A 22,815-nucleotide genomic window follows, 5' to 3' on the forward strand; every position below is an offset into this window, starting at 1 on the left:
ATAAGTATGAGGATTAGTTCATTTCATTTGAAAATTGCTTTGAGGTCCTGAGGTCCTAAGATGAAAGATACTAATTGTATTGGTTTACATATTTCAGGAACCAAAAGTTTGAGGTATAAGTTTTTAAAAGAGAAAAACCTCCATGGGAACACAGATCTACCACTAGCAAAATAATTTATAATAAAATCTAAGTGAAAAAAGCACTTGAGAAAATGCCATAATACCTCTAATTAATTCTTTTTTCATCCTCAAGTTATATGCAGTAAATTCACCTGAACCTCCTATGACCTAAAAATATTACTTTTCTTCAGGAAAATAGTCAGGAAAATACTTACAGAGAAGTAATAAACATCCCATCAGCGATATACAGGAATATAAATAAGGGAGGTAGAATTCCCAAAGATCTGTAAAGAAAATTTTCAACACAATGGTAGCCTATTAAATATATGCTGTTTATGCTCTATTTGAATCTATTTACTAGTAGTTAGCAAATACTAAGAAAATTTAGTTTTGAGTCTGACTGGCTTAAACTTAGATCTTTCCTTAAGTTAAAACAATTTAAGGAAATGACTTTTTCAGGATTGCACAATACAATTTAAAAAAGTAAATAAAAAAATTAAGCAGTTTATAAATTGTGGACAACAATCTCCTTGACACTTTGGGAAGCAAAACCAAATATCTTAAAAGCTACTTGAAGAACTTGTACTTCTAACATTAGGTATGTAGACACTGCGAACAAGAAAGCTAAATTTCTTCAGTATACCATAAGAATTGTGTAACAACGCTAGCTGAATGCAAAAGTCAGGTGCTGGGAATGGGTTACATTTGTTCAAAGTAAAAAAAATTAGTGAAGTATGGGGATTTACTATAAATGAATTTTAATTGAAAATATCCACTTCTATGCTGTACACAGCTGAACTTATTTTTAAAAATATTCCATACCATACAAAGACTCCATACTGGTAGCATCATTGTCAATGAGAGCTGAAGCCACCCACACTATTCCAAGGATAAGCAGCCCAAGAAGAATAAGCATAACAAGTGTTTCCAAAATACGTGCTCTGATCCCCTAGGAAAAATAAAACATTTTCAATATATTCAAATATTCTGAACATAAGGCAAATTAAATAAGAATTATTATATAATTTCACACACATACATTTTAAGAGCACATGCAAGATATTTTTACACACAAGGGAAAAAGCATCTAAGTGCTTATGCCGTCATACTGCCTAGACTAGCTTTTCCCCCTTAAAACCATAGAAAATTGTTTAAAATTACTTAAGCTTTACAGTTCTCATTCATCTCATTATTCTATAAAAAATTCTTTATACCTTATGATTTTGCTAGGACAGTTTTAAAAGATGGATTACTTTTCTAATACTTTCAGCCAACAAAGTGGATTAGCAAATTTTTATCTATGATTCCAATCAAAGGAATGGAAAGCCAATTATGGCAAATAGCCAAATAGCCCAGCCAACATTAAGCCCTGCACAGCTACAATGCACCAATCTACTTAAAATAGTCTTCCACTGTAATTGCTTCTGCACCATTCCTCACAGTCTACAGAGCCCTCAAGTGTACAATTAGAGTACTACTCACTCTCTGTCTAGCCACCTACTGTTGCTGCAGTTACATCAATTACATCAGACTTCTAATGTGCCCAACACTGGATGGAACACTCTTCATCTCGAATACACATACACCAGACAAGCATATAAAAAGATCTCTATGATACATACACGCACAAAGTATACAAGGCTATATTAATGCACTGTTAAGTTTGCAAATTTAAACAGAATATACAAGAGAATACATTTAGCAGTCTACTCAATAATAAATGTTAGTATTACTATGAGAACCTAAAATTTTTCTTTACACATCCCTAACATAATGTAAGTAGCCCTGCAATTACATTAACAGCTTTTATATTTAATTTTCTTGGTTTTCCTAAAGAAACTTTCTCCTTTGAGGATTTTCAATACAGGTCCCCCTCAACCCTCAATCCTGCTGTGGTCACAGCTTGTCTGAGGGGTCTGCCTTCTGTTGTCTGCACATGTGCATCCCAAGTGTGTGAACCTGTATTGAAAAAATCTACTCTAAGAATTCTAGTTACCATATATGGGGAAATCTGTTACCAGTTACGCAAAAAGTTCTCCCACCTCTTCTAGAAGAACTGATGCCCACTGAGAAGGCCACTTTTGCTAAGAGGTATAACAAAAAGCAGGAAGCTAAAGGCTCAAATGGATGATCCACATAAGGGAAGACAAGATTAAATTCAAGTCCAAAGGTGGATCTGGATCCCTGACAGGTAGAAACAGCCTAATTTAGGAATCTGGTTGTCATAGGATTGGAGAAAACACTATTACAGTAAATACATGGGTAAAAGCTGAAATTGCTGCCAGGTGTGCCTTAATGGAACTAACTACTAGACCTGACTCTCTGAGATTCATAGACTCTAGGACTGGAAGGGACCTCGAGAGGTCATCGAGTCCAGTCCCCTGCCCTCATGGCAGGACCAAATACTGTCTAGACCATGTAAAAGATGATTCAAAGAATTCTAGACTATGGGCTGTGCAGGAGAGTCACCGTGGCTAGCTGCCCAGATGGAGAAATGCTTCAATTTAAGAATGTAAGTAGCTTATGTGGAAGGCTTACAGCTATTAAGCAAAACTGTCTGGACTGCCACTGACCAGTGCCCCTCCTTTATATTTAACCATGGATGAACCACGCCAGGAGGTGTAGCACCTGAAGTGCAACATTTGCCCGAGATTCTGGGATATCAAGTCTTTTCTTAGTGGCAGACGCAAGGGCTCTTGGGTGGATAGCCTCTTGCAGGTCCGAGCACAAGGCTGCTTTGGCCAGGCTGGAGCTATGCGGATCATTCTGCCTCATTCTTCCTTCAGCTTGACAATAACATGGGGAAAGTGTCACGCATACAGCAAGCCTATGCCCCACAGGAACAGGAAAGCATCCGAGATGAACTGGGATTGTGACCTGCTCTTGGACAGAACTGAGGACATTTCCTGTTTTGTTGAGCTGTCAAAAATCCTCATAACCAAAACATTAATCCTAGAACAGCTATGTTGAGAAACTATTCACAATTCAGACTGAAGGACCTGCTCATGTGGTCTACCAAGCTATTCTAAATGCCCAGCAGGTGAGATGCCTTGATGGCCTGGCCCTGAATGTGTGGCAAGAACTGTTGCCATGCTTGGAATATTGCATGCAATTTGAGAATGTTTATATATAACCTTACCTCATGGGTGCCCCACAAGGCCTAAGCTTGAAATCACCCAAATAAGCTCCCCACCACATTGATGAAGCATCTGTCATCAAAGTTATGGAGGGAGAAATGAAGAAAATGAGATTTCCCCTCACATACTGTCCTGACTCATCCAACAATTCAGAGACAGTAACACCCTGTCTGGGATGAATACCAACTTGTCCAGTTTGTGAACATGAGGGTGGCAGATTGACTTGAGCCATGTCTGCATTCTCCAGAGGTGCAGCCTAAAGTGAGAGGTCACATGTTCAAGCAGCCATATGACCTAGGTGCCTGAGGCAATTCCTCACTGTGATTCATAGGTGTTCTCTGAATGACACACAGAGGTCCGCTATAGACAGGAACCTGGGATGAGGCAGGTAAGCCCTGGCTGAGGTCAAATCCAGGATCACCCCAATAAACTCAAACTGGCTTTTCTCTGTTTATTTTCAGGCACAAGCTGCTGAACAAATGGAGAATTGGACAGACACTGGTCCCTACCTGATGACAGGAGTGATCCTGTACCAACCAGTTGTACAGGATCACCACAGCCATATTTGGTGAAAACCTTACTGAAGACGATAGTCCAAAGGATGGAATGGTTAACTGGTACAGTTTTTCCACCTATCATAAGCCTTAGGAACTGACTTTGGCCAGGGCAAATTGCCACATGGAAGTAGACATCCTATAAATTTAGGCAGCATACCAGTCTCCTGAATCTAGAGAGGGCTAGAAAAGAAACAAGGAAAACCACATGGAACATCAAAATATTCATAAATGATCTGGAAAAGGGGGTAAACAGCGAGGTGGCAAAATCTACAGATGATACAAAATTACTCAAGATAATTAAGTCCAAACCTGACAGCAAAGTTACAAAGGGATCTGACAAACTGGGAGGTGGGGCAACAAAATGGCAGATGAAATTCAATGTTGATAAGTGCAAAGTAATGCACATTGGAAAAAAGAAATCCCTCCTGTACATACAAAATGATGGGGTCTAAATTAGCTGTTACTACTCTAAAAAGATTTTGGAGACATTGTGGATAGTTCTCTAAAAACCATCTGCTCAATATGCAGCAGCAGTTAAACACAAACAAACAAACAAACAAAGAAGAACCATTAGGAAAGGGATATAGAATAAGACAGAATGCCACTATATAAATCCATCCTATGCCCACAGCTTGGACAGCTTGAATGCCGTTCTAGTCACCCCATCTCAAAAAAGATACATTAGAATTGGGAAAAGTACAGAGAAACACAACAAAAATGATTGGGGGCATGGAACAGCTTTCATATGAGGTGAGATTAAAAAGGCTTGGACTGTTCATCTTGGAAAAGAGACTGCTGAGGGGATATAGGATACAAAATCATGAATGGTGTGGAGGAAGTGAATAAGAAAATGTTATTTACCTCTTCACGTAATACAAGAACCAGAGATCACCTGATGAAATTAATAGGCAGCAGGTTTAAAACAAACATAAGGAAGTACTTCTTCACACAGTACACAGTGAACCTGTGGAACTTGTTGTGAAGGCCTGTAGCAGGGTGGTCACCCCGCTCCTCCCTGGAAGGGCTTAAAGCAGCCCAGGAGAGGGCTGTGGCAGAGAAAGGCTGGGCTGATGGGGAAAGCAGCCACAGCTGTAGCCGGTGCAATCAGGGCCCAGCTGGCCCTTATAAGATGGCAGTGGGCCAGAAACAGTCTCTCTCTGCTATCAGAGAGAAAGGGGCCTGGCTTCTGGGAAGCTCAGGATACCTAGAGTGAGGCAGGGCTGGGGAGCTCCAGGCTGGCAACTCCCCAGGCTGCAGGGCCTTGTCCAAGGCCCCATAGAGGTACTGGGTTGCAGAGAAAGGCAGGTGGTCCAAAAACCCCTTACCTGTGATGAGTGGCTTATACTGCAGTCTGCACCAGGGAGCAGGGGCTAGTTGATGACCGGCAGTAGCCTACGACTGAGGCGAGGTGGGGATAGGGGTGGGGGTTCCCCAGGGAGGGGAGGCCCTAAGAGTGAGGGGTTACTGCCAGGGGCAACACCCCAGATAACGGGGCACTGGAGTCCAGGGAGGGATGCGGGGGCCCAGCGCCAGTGGGACACCAGCCTGCAGAGGGCGCTCCAAGGCTGGAAAACACGTTAATTCCCAGGACACCAGCAGCAGGCGCTGCAGGGGTGAGTCGCCTGCATTGCTACAAGGCCAAATGTATAAAGGGGTTAAAAAAAGAATTAGAAAAATTCATGGAGAATAGGTTTATCAATGGCTATTCGCCAAGATGGTCAGCGCTGCAATCCCATGTTTTGGGTGTCCCTAGACTTCTGACTGCTAGAAGCTAGGACTGGATGGATCACTCGATAAAGTGCCCTGTTCTGTTCACTCCCTCTGAAGCATCTGGCACCAGTCACTTTTGGAAGACAATACTGGGCTAGATGGACCATTGGTCTGACCCAGTATGGCTATTCTTACATTCTTAAAAGTTGCTTAAGATAAAAATAGGGATCAAAGGTAATGAGCAGTGGGTGAAGATGATAAGGGCAGAAGGGAACATGAATGGGGAAGTTCTTCTTTGAGTGCTTGCCTATGTCCATTATTCCATCGGTGTGTGCTCATCTTATGCACTGATACTGAAGACGTTTCCCTGTTGGTACCCATAGGAGCAGCCCCATTTGTGCCCACGAAAGCTCATGCTCCAAAACATGTTAGTCTATAAGGTGCCACAGGACTCTTCGCTGCTTTTACAGATCCAGACTAACACGGCTACCCCTCTGATATTTGTGCCCTGGTTTCTTCATACTCCCACCTGAGGCTATAATAGGAGGAGCTTTCCCACCCCTCCTTCAGTTCCTTCTTACTGTCTGTGGTCCAGTCGGAGCATATCTGTACTTTCCAGCCTTGTCCTCTGTGGACAAAGTTGCTTATAGTTAGCCTTATTAAACTATTTTAAACTGGTGCCTGGTCTGTCCTTTAATCATCCTTTTTTCTTTATTCGGGTGTTTTTTTCTTTTCTTTTCTTGTATTGGGCTCTGGTGGCCTCTGGTCCACACCTATCATGTAGAACCTATGCCAAGGTCCCCTGGCTTTAAGCCCTGCTCTGGCTGTCGTAAACCAATGTCTGTTAGTAGCCTACACTATCACTGCTTAAAGTTTTAGGTGAGGGTCACATTACAGATAGTTATCCAATCTCCTGGGACTTCAAATCTAGAACGAAGAAGCAGAGAGAAGAATACCTTAGATATAATTTTCCTGGAGGCTGCTCTTCACCAAGCATCAGAATCCCCTTGAATGGTAAAAGGGAGATCACTGACCACTACCTCTAGGAGCAGCAAAGAATCCTGTGGCACCTTATAGACTAACAGACATGCCACAGGATTCTTTGCTGCTTCTACAGAACCAGACTAACACGGCTACCCCTCTGATACTATTCTTCCCTCTAGGAGTGCTCTCCTGGTCTCGCCAGGGGATAGAGAACATAGGAGACCCCTTCATCAGGGCCATCCTCTTCGAGGAATAATAGCTCTGACCACTCCTGCCCTCTGAAGCGTAAGAAGACTGCATCAACTCCTCTGATATGGAACTTCTCTTCAGCAGAAGGCCATTTTGGCAATGATGGTAGAGTGCACTGTTTGGCTTGCTGCTCCCCAGAACCAGCTCACAGTGGCTCTCTAAGAGCTGACCTGTTGACTCTCGTTCCCATCTCAGGACTATCAAGGGCAGCTACTTCCTTGGTGACATCAGTAGATCCCTTTTATCGCCGCTTATGGAGGGGCAACAATCCATTTTGGTGCCAACACCATCAGAGGCCTATGTGGCTGTGAGAGATCTACTGTGCCTTTGGTACCACCAACACTGCTGATTTGGGGGCAAAGATCCTCTACCAGCACCGTTGCATCTTCTCTGGTGATCGGCACCAATGTCAGGGGCTCTGGTGGCCCCATCAGTCTCAGGTCTGCTACTGCCCTTATCGGCCTCTTTAACGAGGATGTCTGGGACCCCGATACCAGCTTAACCTCATCACATGGCACTGATCGCTAGGAAGCTTTCAATGCTGCTGTTAGTACCACAGTCTTGACGTAGATCTAGATCCTGGCCTCCAAGGACTCCTCTTGGTTCCTCACTACCATGGCTTTTGGAGTAATCTTACTCCTTGTCAGAGTCCAAAGTGGGTTCCCAGGTCTCTCATTTCAAAGAGTCCAGGGCCTCCTCCAGAATCTGTTCCTACTCTCACAGAAGAGACTCTGTCAAGAGCAGATCCAGGGATTGGGAAGCCTGATCTAGACTCAACTGGCCTCCTGTATCAGCCTCTTCACTGGCTGTACTGAATGCCTTGGGGGATGTCTCTGGCATCGAGGTTGACATTTTTGCATCCTCATGGAAGCAGATTGCCAAGAAAGGAAGCTTCCCCAACTGGTACCAACAGACCACACATGGTCTTTACTAACAGCAATTGGGTTTGAAGTTTTTTAAAATCTGAAGATTTCCTACTGAAAGTGAACAGTAGCTGGTTTTCAGTCTCCCATAACTAATTTTGAGTGTGTTAAATCTAACTAAGACTTTTTTTTAAAACCAAGGAATAGCCTATGTTAAGTATGAAATTAAAAACGTCAGCATTAAGTTACTGGAGAGCAAAAACTTTCAAAATTCAAACAAAATTTCCATGCAAAGTATTTAGCTTTCAACTCTGACTAGAGTAAATATGCAGGACTTGATCCTCAGCTGACGTAAATTGGCATAGTTCCATTGGTTTCAAAGGAGTTATACCAGTTTAACCAGCATAAGATTTGGCCCAAGAGAGTCACAGTTGGAAGGGAGTAGTTTTGGTAAAGTTATGAATCTCCATTTGTACTCTTCAGAGGAGAAGTATTATAGGCAAAGCATGTGTAATACTATGAAGAGCTCCATTTGATTGTGAGAAAAAAAAATCATGAGGTTAGAGGGAAGCACAGAGCTCTTGAAGGAGGCATTCAAGATAATCTGGTTTTTAGACATTGAGAGGGCATTCTACACTCCTCTTCTAAACTCCTGGATTCCAGGAGAAAAATGGTCTAAGACTTTTTTGCTTCAGAGAGACTTAGCCAGTAAGTCAACTCTAGCTGAAACATCTCCCTATTACTAATGCTCTAGGAATAAACAGGCTCAAGTTTCCTCAACCTCCAAATTTCATGGGAATTAATTCTTCCTGGACTTGTGGAAAAGGTCTATTCTTCACGGTTGAGAGGAGGTTGCTTTAGTGGCCCTTAAAACCTTAAAAGAAACCTACCCTTCCCTCTGAGATGCAGGAGGATGCTGTAATGGGCCGGTGTGGCTCCCCTCCTCCCCTGGGAGGGTTGAGCCCCGGACACCGGAAGGGGCAGGGCTACAGAGCAGCGAGCCCGCCCCTCAGAGGGTCAAGCGGCAACCCGGAAGCATAAAAGCCAGCCACCCGAGCTCAGTTGGAGCCCAGCCATCGCCGGGAGCGGACCTGCCCGAGGGGGTTCGGGACTAGGAAGCTGCTGGGGCCCAGAGCAATTGCCCGGACTGGCCGGAGCTTCCCCTCGCTCGATACTGGGAGGACCCGCCAGAGCTCCCCCGTGCCACCTACAAGGAGGAACCGCCGGAGACGTCCCCTCTCCCTTGCTGTTACCCTGAGGAACCCCCGGAGCAGAAGTGCAAGATCAGAGGCAATACTTGCTATTGGATGGTGCAGAACATTATTTTATTGTCATTGTTACCTTTGCTCCTTAAACATGGACAAGAACAGTTTATTAAGTATTTTTTATGCATCTATCAAACCATAACTCTGCAAATACACCTTATGGGAGACAGCTCCCTATTCTGTGCCCTTTTAACTGAAAATTTCAAGTAGGGTAGACTTCAGACACCCTTCCTACTTTTAGCAGCTCAAGGTTGTTCTACCTTCCAGGGTGGCTTGAAGGCAATTTCTAACCAGTTTAAAATTCAAGAAGTATAACAACAAGGCATTAAAAACTGAGATAAAAGTAATATTCTGGACTTTGGAAGTAGAGAAAAAGTACATTAACAAAAAAATTGCTTTGCATAATATCTAATTTTACACTTCAAGATGCATTCATATGTCCATTTCACTCTTCCTGTTGGTGTACCCAGCCCATGGCCATCAACATTTTTTCCCCTCAGTGATACCTGTTGAGCAGGTCACGCTCCCCCTGCTGCCACATGCCACAGCATACAGGCATAAAAGGGCAGAGCTGCTCAGCTCCCCACTCAGTTCCTTCTTGCTGTAACTCCAATGAAAAGGAGTAGGAGGGCGGGGTCACAGAATGGTCACATGCAACACATCTTGAATTACAAACAGGTTAGTAATAATTTTCTCTTCAAGTGACTGCACATGTGCATTCCATTCTTGGTGACTCACAAGCTGTCAACTCACCCCACTCTAGCACAGTGTCTGTAGTCTTGAGCCACAGCATAGTGGAAGACAAACATGTGGACCGAGGACCAGGTTACCGCTCTACAAACGACTGCAATTGGAACGTGCGACAGAAAGGCTGCCAAGGCCATTGTGACCTTGTTGAAGGAGCCGTGACTCTGCTTGGTGGAGAGACATTAGCCAAATCGTAACACGTGCACATGCAAGATGCGATCCAGGAAGAAATTCTATGGGTGGAGACTGACTGTCTGTGTTGCCACCACTACAAACAGCTGGGAGGATTTACAAAAGCATCTGTTTCTGTCCAGGTAAAATGTCAAGGGTCTTCTGATAACCAAGGCATGCAAATGCTCTTCCTCCCTGGTCACATGTGATTTTGGGTAGAATACAGTCAAATAAATTGGCTGGTTGATGTGGAGAAAGAAAATCACCCTTGCAACAAACTTCGAACGAGGAGGCAGGTAAACGTTATCCTTAAAAAAGATCATATATGGAGGTCCCAACATGAATGCCCCAGCTCCCCTACTCTTCTGGCTGAGGTAACGGTGACCAAAAATGTCACCTACAATGATAGATGCAGCGGCACACAGGTAGCCAATGGTTCAAATGGGAGTCCTGGAAGTCTTGACAATACTAAGTTTAGATCCCATGGAGAAATGGGGACTTGCAGTTGAAGGTATAACTTGACTAAGACCTTCAAAAACCTTAAGGATATATCCAGTGGTGAGCTGGAGCTGGTTCTCACCGGTTCACAAGAACCGGTTGATAAATTTAGAAGCCAGCGTACAACTGGCTGTTAAAGGGGCGGGCAGGTGGGCAAACTACTCTGGTCCACGGGCCACATCTGGCCCGCGGGACCGTCCTGTCTCCAGCCTGCCTGAGCTCCCAGCTGGGGAGGCTCCCCCGCCCGCCCTCCCCTTGCAGAGCTGCAGCATGCTGAGCCACTGGCGCCAGCGCTCTGGGCAACTCTGCAGCTCCTACCGCTTTGTGAGCTCCAGCAGGCCGCGCAGCATCCTTACACGCTGCCCTGAGCAGCATGGTAAGGAGGCCAGGCCGGGGCTGGGAGGAGGGGTTGGATAAAGCAGGGGCCAGGCAGGGAGCGGTTGGAGAGGGGCAGAGGTTCTGGGGGGGCAGTCAGGGGGTGGGGAACAGGGTGGTTCGGGTAGGCATGAGTTCCGGGGGTCTGTCAGGGTGGTGGTGGATGGGGTCGGGGGAGTCAGGGGACAGGGAGAGGGGTGAGTTGGGTAGGGAGTGGGGAGGGGTCGGTCAGGGGACAAGGAGTGGGGGGGAGTTGATGGGTGGCTTGTGAGTTCTGAGGGGGGCAGTCAGGGGCAGGACATGGGTGGGGGTTGGATGGGGGGGCAGGCTGTTTTGGGAGGCACAGCCTTCCCTACCCAGCCCCCAATAAAATTTTGCAACCCCGATGTGCAGGGCCGGCTTTAGGAAGTGCGGGGCCTGATTCGAACAGTTTTGACAGGGCCCCAGCAGGGATGACTTAAAAAAAAAAAAAGTAAAAGAAACACATGGGGCTTGTACTCACCGGGCAGCACTCCGAGTCTTCGGCGGCGGGTCCTTCACTTGCTCCGGCTCTTCGGTTGCACTGAAGGACCTGCCAACGAAGTGCCGCCAAAGACCCGGTAGGGATCCAGTTGTTAAGATTTTGGCAGCTCATCACTGGATATATCACTGGAGAATATAGAGCAACTGTCCACTTTAGGATGGAAGGCTGAAATAGCAGCCAGATGTACTTTGATGGAACCAACCGCCAAACCTTGGAGTTTCAGCTATAATAAGTAGCCCAGTAGTCTATAATAAGTAGACTAAACAGGTTGCTTCCCCGATCTGGAATAGAAATACTTGGCATACCAGCCTGACAGTTTTCAGTTCTCTGACACTGATGTGTAAAGATAAATCCTTTGAGGACCACAGACCCTGCGTTCCAGAGCCAAACCATCTGTCACTAGCGTGAAAATTGGTTGTGGGCAGGCAAACAGAATGCCTACAAATTTGGCTGGATCCGTCCACCAATCTAGAGAGGTGAGGACATGGGAGGGCACTCTTGTCACCGAGTCTGATAGATGGTGGCTTGGCAAGTAGATAATGCCAGCCAGCCTGCACAGTTCTGAGTCATACTCTGGTGCAATGAACCATGAAGATGAAAGAACTAGAAAGCTCAAACAGCTGTGTGTTGTTGTGACTGGACGAGCCTTCAAATCTGTAACGACTGATTGAGTTCCCTGGAGTGTGGAAGAAAGGTCTTGGTTTGAGATGAGTGCAGCACAGCCCCTATAAACTCTATCCTCTGGACCAAGCAGAGGAGAAATTTTTCTGTATTGATTAGCCGTGCTAGGGCATTGAACATCAGGGCAACACTGCTGTGCACTTGCAGTCCGGACCAACCTTTGACCAGCCAGTTGTCTAAACAGGGTAAATCTGTACTCCTAATCTTTGGAGTAATGCAGCTACTACTGCTGTGATCTTTGTAAAGACCCTGGGAGTTGATGACAGGTTAAAAGGTAGAATAGTGAACTGGTAATGATTTTGACTTACCAGAAATCAGAGGTACTTCCTGTGTACTTGACTGACTGCTATATGGAAGTAGGCATCTTTTAAGTTGAGGGCAGCATGCCAGTCCCCAGGATCCAGGGAAGGACTAACAAAACTCAGTGACCATGCGAAACTTTATCCCTTTTAAGAATTTTTTGAGGTGATGCAGGCCCAAAATTGGTCTGAGGTCCCTGTCCCTTGTTTTTGGGATTAGGAAATATTGGGACCACCACCCTTTCCCTCCGAGACCACATAGAACCTCCTCTATGTCTCCCAATCGAAGGAGTGATTGAACTTCCTGAATAAGGAGTTTCTCATGAGAGGGTCCCTGAAGGACGGATGGAGAAGGAGACTGGAAGGCAGGGGTAGAAGCAAACTGGAGTATATCCTACTTCCACAGTGCTCAAGACCCACTGGGCTGAAGTAATTTGGGACCTAGCACTGTGGAAATAGGACAGATGGTATGCAAAGATATGGGGGGTTGGGTCCAGAGAGATGGAGACCAGTATGTCAATCTCAAATGGCCCATCAAAATGCCTACTTTGCTGTTTCTGGGGCTATTTACAGCCTTGGAGCTGGAGCCAAAGCAGCATGAGGGGGAGGCTTAGGCCTATAACCCCTGGATTTTTTTTAATAGGTCCTGCTGAGGAGGAGAAGCTGAATATTAGTGTGACTGTTGTGGTCAATAGTGCTTCCTGACCAGGGCAACATGTAGAGAACTAAGGACTTCAAGGTGGCTCTAGAGTCCTCAAATCCATGGAGCTTGCTGTGCATCTGGTCTGAGAAAAGAGAACTACTCTCAAATGGCAAGTCCTGGACGGTATCTGGACTTCATAGGGAGGAACAAAAGACTGCAGTCAGGATGATCTATGCTTGGCCACTGTGGAGTCCATGGTTCTAGCTGTCAAGTCAATTGCATCCAGACCCACCTGCAGTAAAGTTCTCAGGACCAATCTGCCCTCATTGACCAGGAAACTGAACTCCTGCCTAGCGTTCTCAGGAAGCAACTCCTTGAACTTTTCCATGGTACCCCACAAATTAAAATCATATCATTCCAACAGTGCCTGTTGGTTAGTGATATGCAGCTGCAACTCCCCTGTCAAAGAAATCTTTCTGCTGAATAAGTCTAGCCCCTTAGAGTCTTTTGATTTGGGGGTGGCAACTTGATGTTCCTGTCGTTGCACCTTATTAGCTGCTGTGATGACTAATAAGCCTGGAGGTGGGGGAATATAAAAGGTACTCAAACCCTTGGGAGGGTACACAGTACTGTCTTTCTGCCCTTTTAGAGGTGGAAAATAAAGAGGATGGAACATGCCATAAAGCTTTTATTGGTTCTAGTATTGCCTCATTAATTGGCAGAGCGACCCTGGAGAAACCCACTGAGGATAAAATGTCAACCAGGCAATGTGAAGACTCCCTCACCTCTATACACCTTTAGACCTAAGTCTGCAGCCACTTTCTTTAACAACTCCTGATAAACTTTAAGTTCATCAGAAGGAGGTGAAGTCATGCTGGATGAAACAGCCTCATTGGGAGAGAACAAAGAGGAAGACAAGACTGGAGGGGGTGGAATCTCTTCTAACAGCTGTTGCTCCGGCTCTGTAACATCCTCTTGGTGCCAGATTCTGGGGATGGAGCTGCTTGGTGCGTAGAGTCCACTTTTCTAGATGAGGGCACTGAGTACACTGAGTACCGTGTTTGGAAGAACTGGAAGCTGGGGGAAAAACTCAAGGGTTCCAAAATGGCCACTGAAAGGGCAGGCCCCATTGTCTGAGCTACATTCCTACAGCAGGTCCTGTTGAAGGGTCACAGTAGTAGGTGGAAGAGAGGACCTTCACGGAATCCGGTGGGTCCTGCTTTGGAGTTGTGATACATAAGATCTGATCTGAGTCCAATGACAAGGATTCCCCTTCCTTTGACCATGGCAGGGCTGATCCAGTCAATGCCAGTGACTGGTGCTGAGTCTAGCAATGGATGGAGCAATGTCATGATAGCACGCTTCTCCTTGGACAGTAATGAAGGACCTCCTGTCCAAGAAGCAGGCAACTGCGGTACTGGAGGTTGAATCTCTGGCAGAAGTGGCAGTGGTGCTCATGAACCGGACAAGGAAGGAGATACCAGCACCAAAAGGCAGAGCAAGTTTCTTGCTGCTGCAAATGCCACTAGGGGTAGCTGGCACCTCGACAGTCTCTTTTTGTTGCAGTGCCAAAGAAACTGACTGTCACTTCCGACACCAGGCTCAACAGTGCCCGTTGTGGAGCTGGAGCCTTTTTTTGTCCTAGATTTGAACTCCCTGTAAATCTGACACCGGTCCACTTCAGGCAGCTACTGTGCAGGTCACTCACTGGCATACGTTTGGAGCCAGAAGAACACAGCCTGAATCCCAGTCACCAGGGAGTACCTCAGAGTACCATGAATTAAAAAAAAAAAAAAAAGAAAAGGAAAAACCCCAAGACTGAAAACTTTTTTTTAAATACAACAGCTAAAACTAACTATCATAACAACACTAAAGACTAGACTAACTACACCCACCCACACAGTATGTTCACGAAGGCTGACAGAAAGAACTATTCTGGTATAGAACAGAGTTTGAATGACCATCACAGGCGGTAAGAAGGAAACGAGGGGGGTGGTGGTGAAGGGGCTCTACCCTTTATACTTGCATGCAGTGATGCACAGCCACAGGGGAAGCTTGAGCCACTCAACTGGTACTATTGAGGAGGAAACAATTCTGATGGCCATGTGCTGGGTGAACTGACACCAAGAGTGGAATGGACATGTGCAATCACTTGAAGAAGAACTAACCAGGCAGGCATTCCTTGTGTTTAACTGAAATTAAGTAAAAGATTTTACATTTCTAGTGGTGATTCCTTTCTCTTCACTGACCCTCTCAGCCAGGTAGCATCTCAGTCACTGTTTCTGGTTTCAGGCATCTTGTGCTTTCCCTTCCCCTTTTATCTCTCCCATATCCCTTTTATACTTTTCCAGGTTTCTTTGATGTGTCTGACTAATCATAACTGACATTACTCCAGAAGTGCTATATCTGCAGAAGAGGATATAACCATCTGTCTTTTCACACTATATCCATTGTACATTTTTAAAGTCTTTCACTATTACAAGCAATGCCTTTGGGTAAACAGGTTTGGTATTCCTGTTTTTCCTGTTCCTTTTTTAACCACTTAAAACAGTTCCTTTGAAAGTAAATTCATACCATAGTTGTTCATCTCATCCACTTTCACATTTTATCTACCACTGCAATAACAGCTGCCATTTTTGCTAACTTTAATGACTATGATTTACAAGTCAATTGTCTTGGATGGAGATTTCAACCTAAAACCAGCTTTTAAAGATACAGGGTTTACAAGCGCCCGCTTATTCTAAATGTTAATTCTACACTATCACATATGACTCATGAACAGATTAATATTCAAATTTGGTCCAAAAATGCACAGAACACAAGCAAAACTATTCAAAAATAGCTCACTGAGTACATTTGTCAGAAAACACAATAATTTGACAAAGTGCACCAATTCAAAAGTTAAAGACTGCATATGAAACAATGGAAAAAGGAACAGTGACTCTTACCAAAAAAAAAACAAAAAACGAACAACAAGGAGTCCTTGTGGCACCTTAGAGACTAACATTTATTTGGGCATAAGCTTTCGTGGGCTATAACCCACTTCATCAGATGCTAGCCCACAAAAGCTTATACCCAAATAAATTTGTTAGTCTCTAAAGTGCCACAAGGACTCCTCGTTGTTTTTGCCGATTCAGACCAACACGGCTACCACTCTGAAACCACTTTCCTAAAAGTACTTCCACAAGGTCAAAGAGGACTTCCTCCAGTTTACAGTGACAGGACAGGACAGCAGAAAAGATACTGACATAAGAGTGGATCTGAATGATTTCTGGGTTTGGGCTTGCATGAAATTAATGTAAAAAAATAGGTATATTTGCACTGAGTAGCCAGGTGCAGTGCAAGTGTATTGTGCAAGTCACTGTCAAAATTTTGATCTACAAATCTAGTGAGGTTCCTTCAATTTGTAATTAGGAGGGAGCCCTGGAGCACTCATGGAAAAAAAATTAGCAGGTACTTAGCCAAGCTCCCATTCCGCACCCCCTCCTGCCTGCTGGTGGCCCCGTGGATCAACTCCTCCCTCTCCCTCCCAGTGCCTCCTGCTCCCCCCGCAGATCATCTGTTCTGCAATGTGCAAGAGGCACAGGAAGGGAGAGGGAGGAGCGGGGACAGGGTGCACTTGGGGGAGGGGGCAGGAAGAGACAGAGTGGGAGTGGAGGTTTGGGGAAGAGGTGGAGCTGGGGTAGGGACTGGGGTTGAGCACCCCCAGGGAAAATTGGAAGCCAGCACCAGTGGTAGGGAGCAATTGCAAAAAGCAACATTCATCAGTAACTCAGTCAATGGAATAACCTGCCCAGAACATTGCATCAAATGCTTCAGATGACATAGTAAATAGACAGCTGTGCATATTAACTGACACTTGTTAGTTTTAGGGATGTGTTTTGTTTTCTGCCAGCTTTATTCATATATTTTGACTGACATAAAAGATCCGAACATTCAAGATGTAAATAAATTTTCCCACTTGCAGAGTTCTCAAATTTTATAATTTATATAAAATTATAATAGACCATCTCAAGTACTATTTCCCCTCCTATTCAGCACTGCTGAACACCTCTGTAGAAACTACACTAGCTGCTTATATGAAAAGTAATGTTAGGAAAATACTAATGTATTTTTAGCTTTCATTGCTTTAAGTGCTTTGTCCTTTTGAAAAGTTTATCAGGCTGTCTAATTTTGCTCTGCATTTAATCTGCCCATCCCAACTGTTCAATTTCTCTCAGATGGAAACAAGGAGATCCAGCATCACATAACTAGTCTGCTCTCCACAGATCCCCAGAAAGTGGTTCATGAATCACAATTTGGGAACATGTTTTACAGGATACAAACTCTCTTTCATTTTTAAGGTAGTCTGCTTGGAAAAAAGTAAGAAGGGACTGAAGTGTACCACAACTGACTTACTGTTTTACAATTAGTTAACAGCATTCAACGTCACTTGTTGATACAATAACCCATTTTTGAAAACGGGTGACGTAGTTATGCCCAAATCAAACCTGGCTCATAGAGTGCTGAACTGAGATGCTACCAAAATAATCAATGTTTATAAAAAGATAGTCCCAGGATGTTTACATAGATGAGAATAAGAATTCACTTTTGCATTTATTTTGTGACCTGTAATAGATTAAAAGAAATATGAAATCCAAAGTAAAATGTGCACCGAGCCAAATAAACATTACATTATGCATCTAAGCAATTTATAGATCAAAACGGCATACAGAACTTACCTCTCTTAATACACACACATATAGAGAGTGCAAAATTCAACTCAACTTTAACTGAATAGCCATGACCAGTGCTTCCTTAATGTTATAAATCCAGATGATCAGAAATGTAGATCAGAGTCATTTGGTTATTAATATAATATAGAACACATTAAGGATGAATGAACCTAGTCCTTAATTTGTGCCAGGGCTGAGCCCTGACACCTCTAGGCTTGGCAGTTCATAGCCCCAGCATCTCTGGGCTTGCTGCATAAGTTATGAATGTAAAAAAAAATTGCTTGAGCACTGTCACCTACTTGCTTGAGCCCCAGTATCTCTTTCATTACAAATTAAGCACTGGATAAACCAAGTTTCACGTATTTATGCATGCTAATTAATTAATTAATCCAATTCAAAGAAGAGCAAATGTGGAAGGAAATGTATTTACTTGAGTTTTAGTAAAGACTGGCTACATCACTCCGCAGTACTTCTAGCAGCAAAGCCCCCAAGTGGCTGTATCCTACGTTTAGATGCAGGGATGGCGGCCAAAAGTAAAAGGGTTAGTGGAAAGATGACAAAAGGATGTGAGATAACCGATTTTATATATATGCAAGCTTTATGAGCAGGGCATTTCCGTCCTTTGATGCCAGGATTTTTGGGTGAAGCCTTGCTATGAATTTTTGCTCTAGTTTATGTATTGAGAAAATTACATTCTTCCTTTTTGTTAGAAATCAACTGTATAACATATATAATAATATCAGGGCTTGAAACCACCATTTACCAGCTCAGTCAGGAAAGAGGAAATTCTGAATGGCTTAATGAAATGCACCACATATAAAGAAAAGGCTCCTGCTGTGAGGAAATGAGTCTGCAGGTCTCCCTCTCCACTACTGTTGGTTCTGATCCTATAGGCTGGGAAGATGAGGGGAGAAAGATAGCTCCACTATGCTAGAATGTTACGGAAGAAGATCTGGAAGTTGACTGAGTAAGTGAAAGGGAAACAGTGAAAGTAATGGGGAAGTAGATAACATGGGATAATACAGTCAGGAACACCAGAGTTATGAACTGACCAGTCAACCACACACCTCATCTGGAACCAGAAGTACACAATCAGGCAGCAGAAAAAAAAAAAGCAAATACAGTACAGTACTGTGTTAAATATAAACTACTACTTACAAAAAAAAGTTGTTATGCATTTTTCTTCTGCATAACAAAGTTTCAAAGCTGTATTAAGTCAACGTTCAGTTGTAAACTTTTGAAAAAACAACCATAACGTTTTGTTCAGTGTTACAAACAACCTCCATTCCTGAGATGTTTGTAACTCTGAGGTTCTACTGTAGCTCAGAAGCATGAAGAGGAAGGAGAGAAATTGTGCTGTTCAGATTTAAAATTTTAGCTCTGGCAGTCATTTCTCTCTCTCACACACTAACACACATACATGAGGTAGCATTTTTCCATACGTTCCTGGACATCATCATCAGCAAGTTAATGGGTCAGGGTCAGGCCATCCTATGCAGCAGGGCTTGAAAGGGGCCATGAATATTTCACCTTTGGGTAGTAGGTTTCATGTTCTTAAGCAGGTCAAGTTTTCATCTCTGAACAATACTACAATATATAGTATACTACAGTTATGTCTCCACTTCCTAACTAGATCTCTCTCCAAAGAGAATGTAAAGGCTTATATAGCTAGCACAAAAACTAGGGTTGGTTGGTTGGGGTTTTGGTTTTTTTAATGGTTATCCCTGAATTTATGTTGAATTTATAGACTAAGTATATTACCTTCAGGATTCATAGATGGTAATTATAATTACAATGAGTTTCTCAGAGATCAAACATTCCTAAAGGGGCTTATGTTGAACATCTGGGCGATCTATTCTTTAAATGAAAGACAGACTTACACTCACCCAATCTGATTTAATCTTTCAGGATAAGAAGTTGCTGTCTGATAATACTACTATTTGTTGTCTCATTACATCTATATTTTTTACTTTGTTAAAGTGAATTCAATACATAATTCATTCATTTTTTCTTTAGTGACTCAGGAACAAATTTGAGATGTCCCCTTTAAAGCCTATAAAAATAGTTGTCACTCAGTAGCAGAAGTATTCCATCCTCCAGCTGAAGGAAGACAAGTATTGCTGCTTTGCTTTCCTAACCCCCTACTCCCCCGGCAAAAAAACCCAACGACAACAACAACCTGAAAACACCTGTCAGAATATTTACCCCCCCCCTTTTTTTTTTTTTAAGATTGTCAACAAAACAAAGTAAGCAACAAAGGCTGCAAGGAATAGGGTGACCAGATGTCCCAATTTTATAGGTACAGTCCCGATTTTGGGGTATTTTTCTTATATAGGCTCCTATTACCCTCCACCCCCTGTCCCGATTTTTCACACTTGCTGTCTGGTCACCCTAGCAAGGAAGCAACTTTAGTGCTATTTAAGGAGACAATAAAACAAAGCCAGAGTTGACTGAGTGGTGGTGGCAGCAACAGGAGAGAGAAAATATATAGATTATGCGCTACCTTCTTTCCACAGCAGAGCTTCATATGTTGTCAGTGGGAGCTCTACACAAAAGATAAAGTACGGAATGTGGCCCCAAGCAGGGACAAGGAAGCCTACCAATGGCTTGTTCCACTTCCAGGATAGCAAGGTACGAAAGACCTAGCAACAGCTAAATTTTCTCTCTCCTTCAAGTCCCAAAGAATGGTCCTAGATGTTAATTTGAAGAGAGAACGGATTCCCCCTACAAGCTCCACTACTTATATCAGGTTTTTTTTGTTTGTTTGTTTTTTAAAGTGAGGGGCACAAACAACTTGTCCATTCCCTTTAACTGGCTTTCTTCCAACAACAAAAACAGTTAAGCATGTTAGTAAAGGATTTCTGCTAGCACAGTAAACAGTGAAAAAATTAATGGTGATTTCAACTTGTCATTAGGCTTCAGAATTAACATCCCAGGCAATTCACAACTTTCAGAAGTAGGTTTCAGGCTGTCTATAGAGTTAGACAAACAACTAGAACTGAATTTCCAAATGGCTTTCTTTTCAGCCATAAGAGCTAGAAGTTTTATATATATACACGTGTGTGTGTGTATATATGTATGTATGTATGTATGTATGTATGTATGTATGTGTGTGTATATACCTTTACCTTTTTATATATATATATAAAAAAGGTAATCTAAACTTTGTAGAAAATAGGGGATGCATAATGAATCAGATGAGTCAGTCTGAAACATGCATAAGGGCATATTTTATGGAGACAGGGTGTAATTGAGGCTAGAGAACACCACACAGCCAATGGAACTCATAGAATTACAGATCATATGCACTGAGAAGGAAGATAAACTCCTTACCAGGAACACTGGAAAAAATTAAAAATTGACATGTGTACTGTATGCTTCACCTTTTTCCCTATTTTACTGTTATGTTTACTTCAAAAAGGTTCAGGCTGTAGGCTCAATATCTGACCTACATTTCCCTTCTCCCTCTCCCCCCACCCCAAACACATACACACCATATCCGTTTCCAAATTATCTCTGTGCTTTAGGCCATAATTAATGCTTCAATGCTTCTTAAAAAAAATAAAAGGATGTGAATACCAGCAGCCTGGCACTCACCAACAGCCCAGTATTAATTCTAGTACTCTGTGTACACTGTGAAAAAAAATCTAGAAACAATATTTCAAGATTCCAAGGTATGATTATAAACGAGAGCTTTAGATAGTATTCTCAGAGCAAGGGACCTTATCTTCTGTTTTGTACAGCCCCACGTAAATTTAACACTTTGACTATTTAAAAAACAATAAATTTACAAATTTGAAAAAAAAATGCATGAGATGTTTAATCCCTGTCCTTCCTTACCACTGGGATTATGTTTTCATGGTTTCATTTTTCCAGAAATGCCACCTTCAGCAATGGAAGTTTAAACAAATATAGCAGTATTTTTACACAAATTTTAGTTTGGATTATGGGCAGCATTTTCAAATCAATCTTAATTCTCTGTATTCCAATTTCCTGCACCCATTTGTTAATACTAGCCAAAAAGGATTTGAATAATCTGTCATGAAAAAATGCCCAGATATCCACAATTTGAAAAAAGGCAGGAAACAAACGTGCCTAAAAAGTAATTTTTCAGATGGAAATCCTGCTGAAGCATAATTGGCAGCCAACTTTACAATCCTGTAGGAATGATGGACATTACAGACAAGAAAGTCATAAAGTATAATTAGTAACAAGGAAACCATCTCTCCTCCCTCAATAAATTTGTGTTAAATAGGATTACTATTATGCCAATTGAAACACATTAAGACATGCCTAATATTAAGTGTATTTACAGTTAATACCTAGAGGCTAGCTTTTCTCTCTCAGTATGAGTGTATGTTTTTATATGGAAAGTTCTTATTGATTTCTCTCAGTCACAAATATTTTTTAAAATGCAGATTTAATACTTCTAGAAAAAAGTCAAAAAGTGAACAGGGGCAAAGCCCTTTTTTCAGGTTACTGGAAATGGAAAGTGACAGACCATTTTAATAACTAATTATTTACTTGAAATACATTAGAAATGTTTTGGCCTTTTGATATCTTCTAGGAAAGAAAGCAAGAATATAACGCACACAGTTTCTGTGATTCAAAGTATAATTCTACTGTGGATCATATAAGTTTAAAAATACATGACACTGCACACATTCTCATTATCATTAAGTTAGTAACTTTAGTGCATAAAGGCAGCCATGATTGGAGGGTGGGGTTGCCTAAGATATACAAACATTTGGAGCAGATACTGTCTGTAAATTAGTGAAAAGCATAGGAGCTTTTATCACCACCATTAATCAGCAGCAGGTCATAATATAGACAAGAAACCTGCTGACTGCTCATCTTCCATTAAGAGTCAGAAGCAGTAGCTGGAAGGCCCCAACGGGGAAGCGTCTGATCAACACTACTCTTACATGCACTGAAGAAAAAGATGTACCAGATGTCAGGATGACATACTGATGTAACCTTCAAACAGTAGCATGACATTGAGACAGTGACTGTAAAGGTCTATACCATTCAGAAAAAATAAATCAGTATATATTGTAGATAGAAGGTCACTTCCTTTCAATCATTCAGAGAAGGAGCCCTGTTATACTAGTTTTGATTCAAATTCTAAACCAAAAACAACTGAAGAATTGGTTTATACACAAAAGGATTTCAAAGGACAAAAAGTATATAAGGAAAATATTATTCCAGGAGTTTTGCAAGTTTTAACTCAGATAAAATATATTCTGTCCTCAACCCCCCCCCCCCCAAAAAAGCAGAA

At 42.8% G+C, this 22,815-nt stretch overlaps 1 protein-coding gene across 2 annotated transcripts in view; it reads right to left on the reverse strand.

Moving 5' to 3' along the window:
- LMBR1 (limb development membrane protein 1) overlaps positions 1-22,815 on the reverse strand; it is a 140,156-nt gene that overhangs the window by 34,614 nt on the left and 82,727 nt on the right. For both annotated transcript variants that reach the window (XM_039527172.1, XM_039527173.1), the window contains 2 exons: positions 943-1,069; positions 336-404 (listed from right to left, as the gene is read on the reverse strand). In XM_039527172.1, the coding sequence (XP_039383106.1) occupies positions 336-404; positions 943-1,069 (196 nt within the window). The remainder of the gene's footprint in view (positions 1-335; positions 405-942; positions 1,070-22,815) is intronic.

The sequence above is a fragment of the Mauremys reevesii genome, linkage group 2 (genome assembly GCF_016161935.1).
Source record: "Mauremys reevesii isolate NIE-2019 linkage group 2, ASM1616193v1, whole genome shotgun sequence".
NCBI classification, from domain to species: domain Eukaryota; kingdom Metazoa; phylum Chordata; order Testudines; family Geoemydidae; genus Mauremys; species Mauremys reevesii.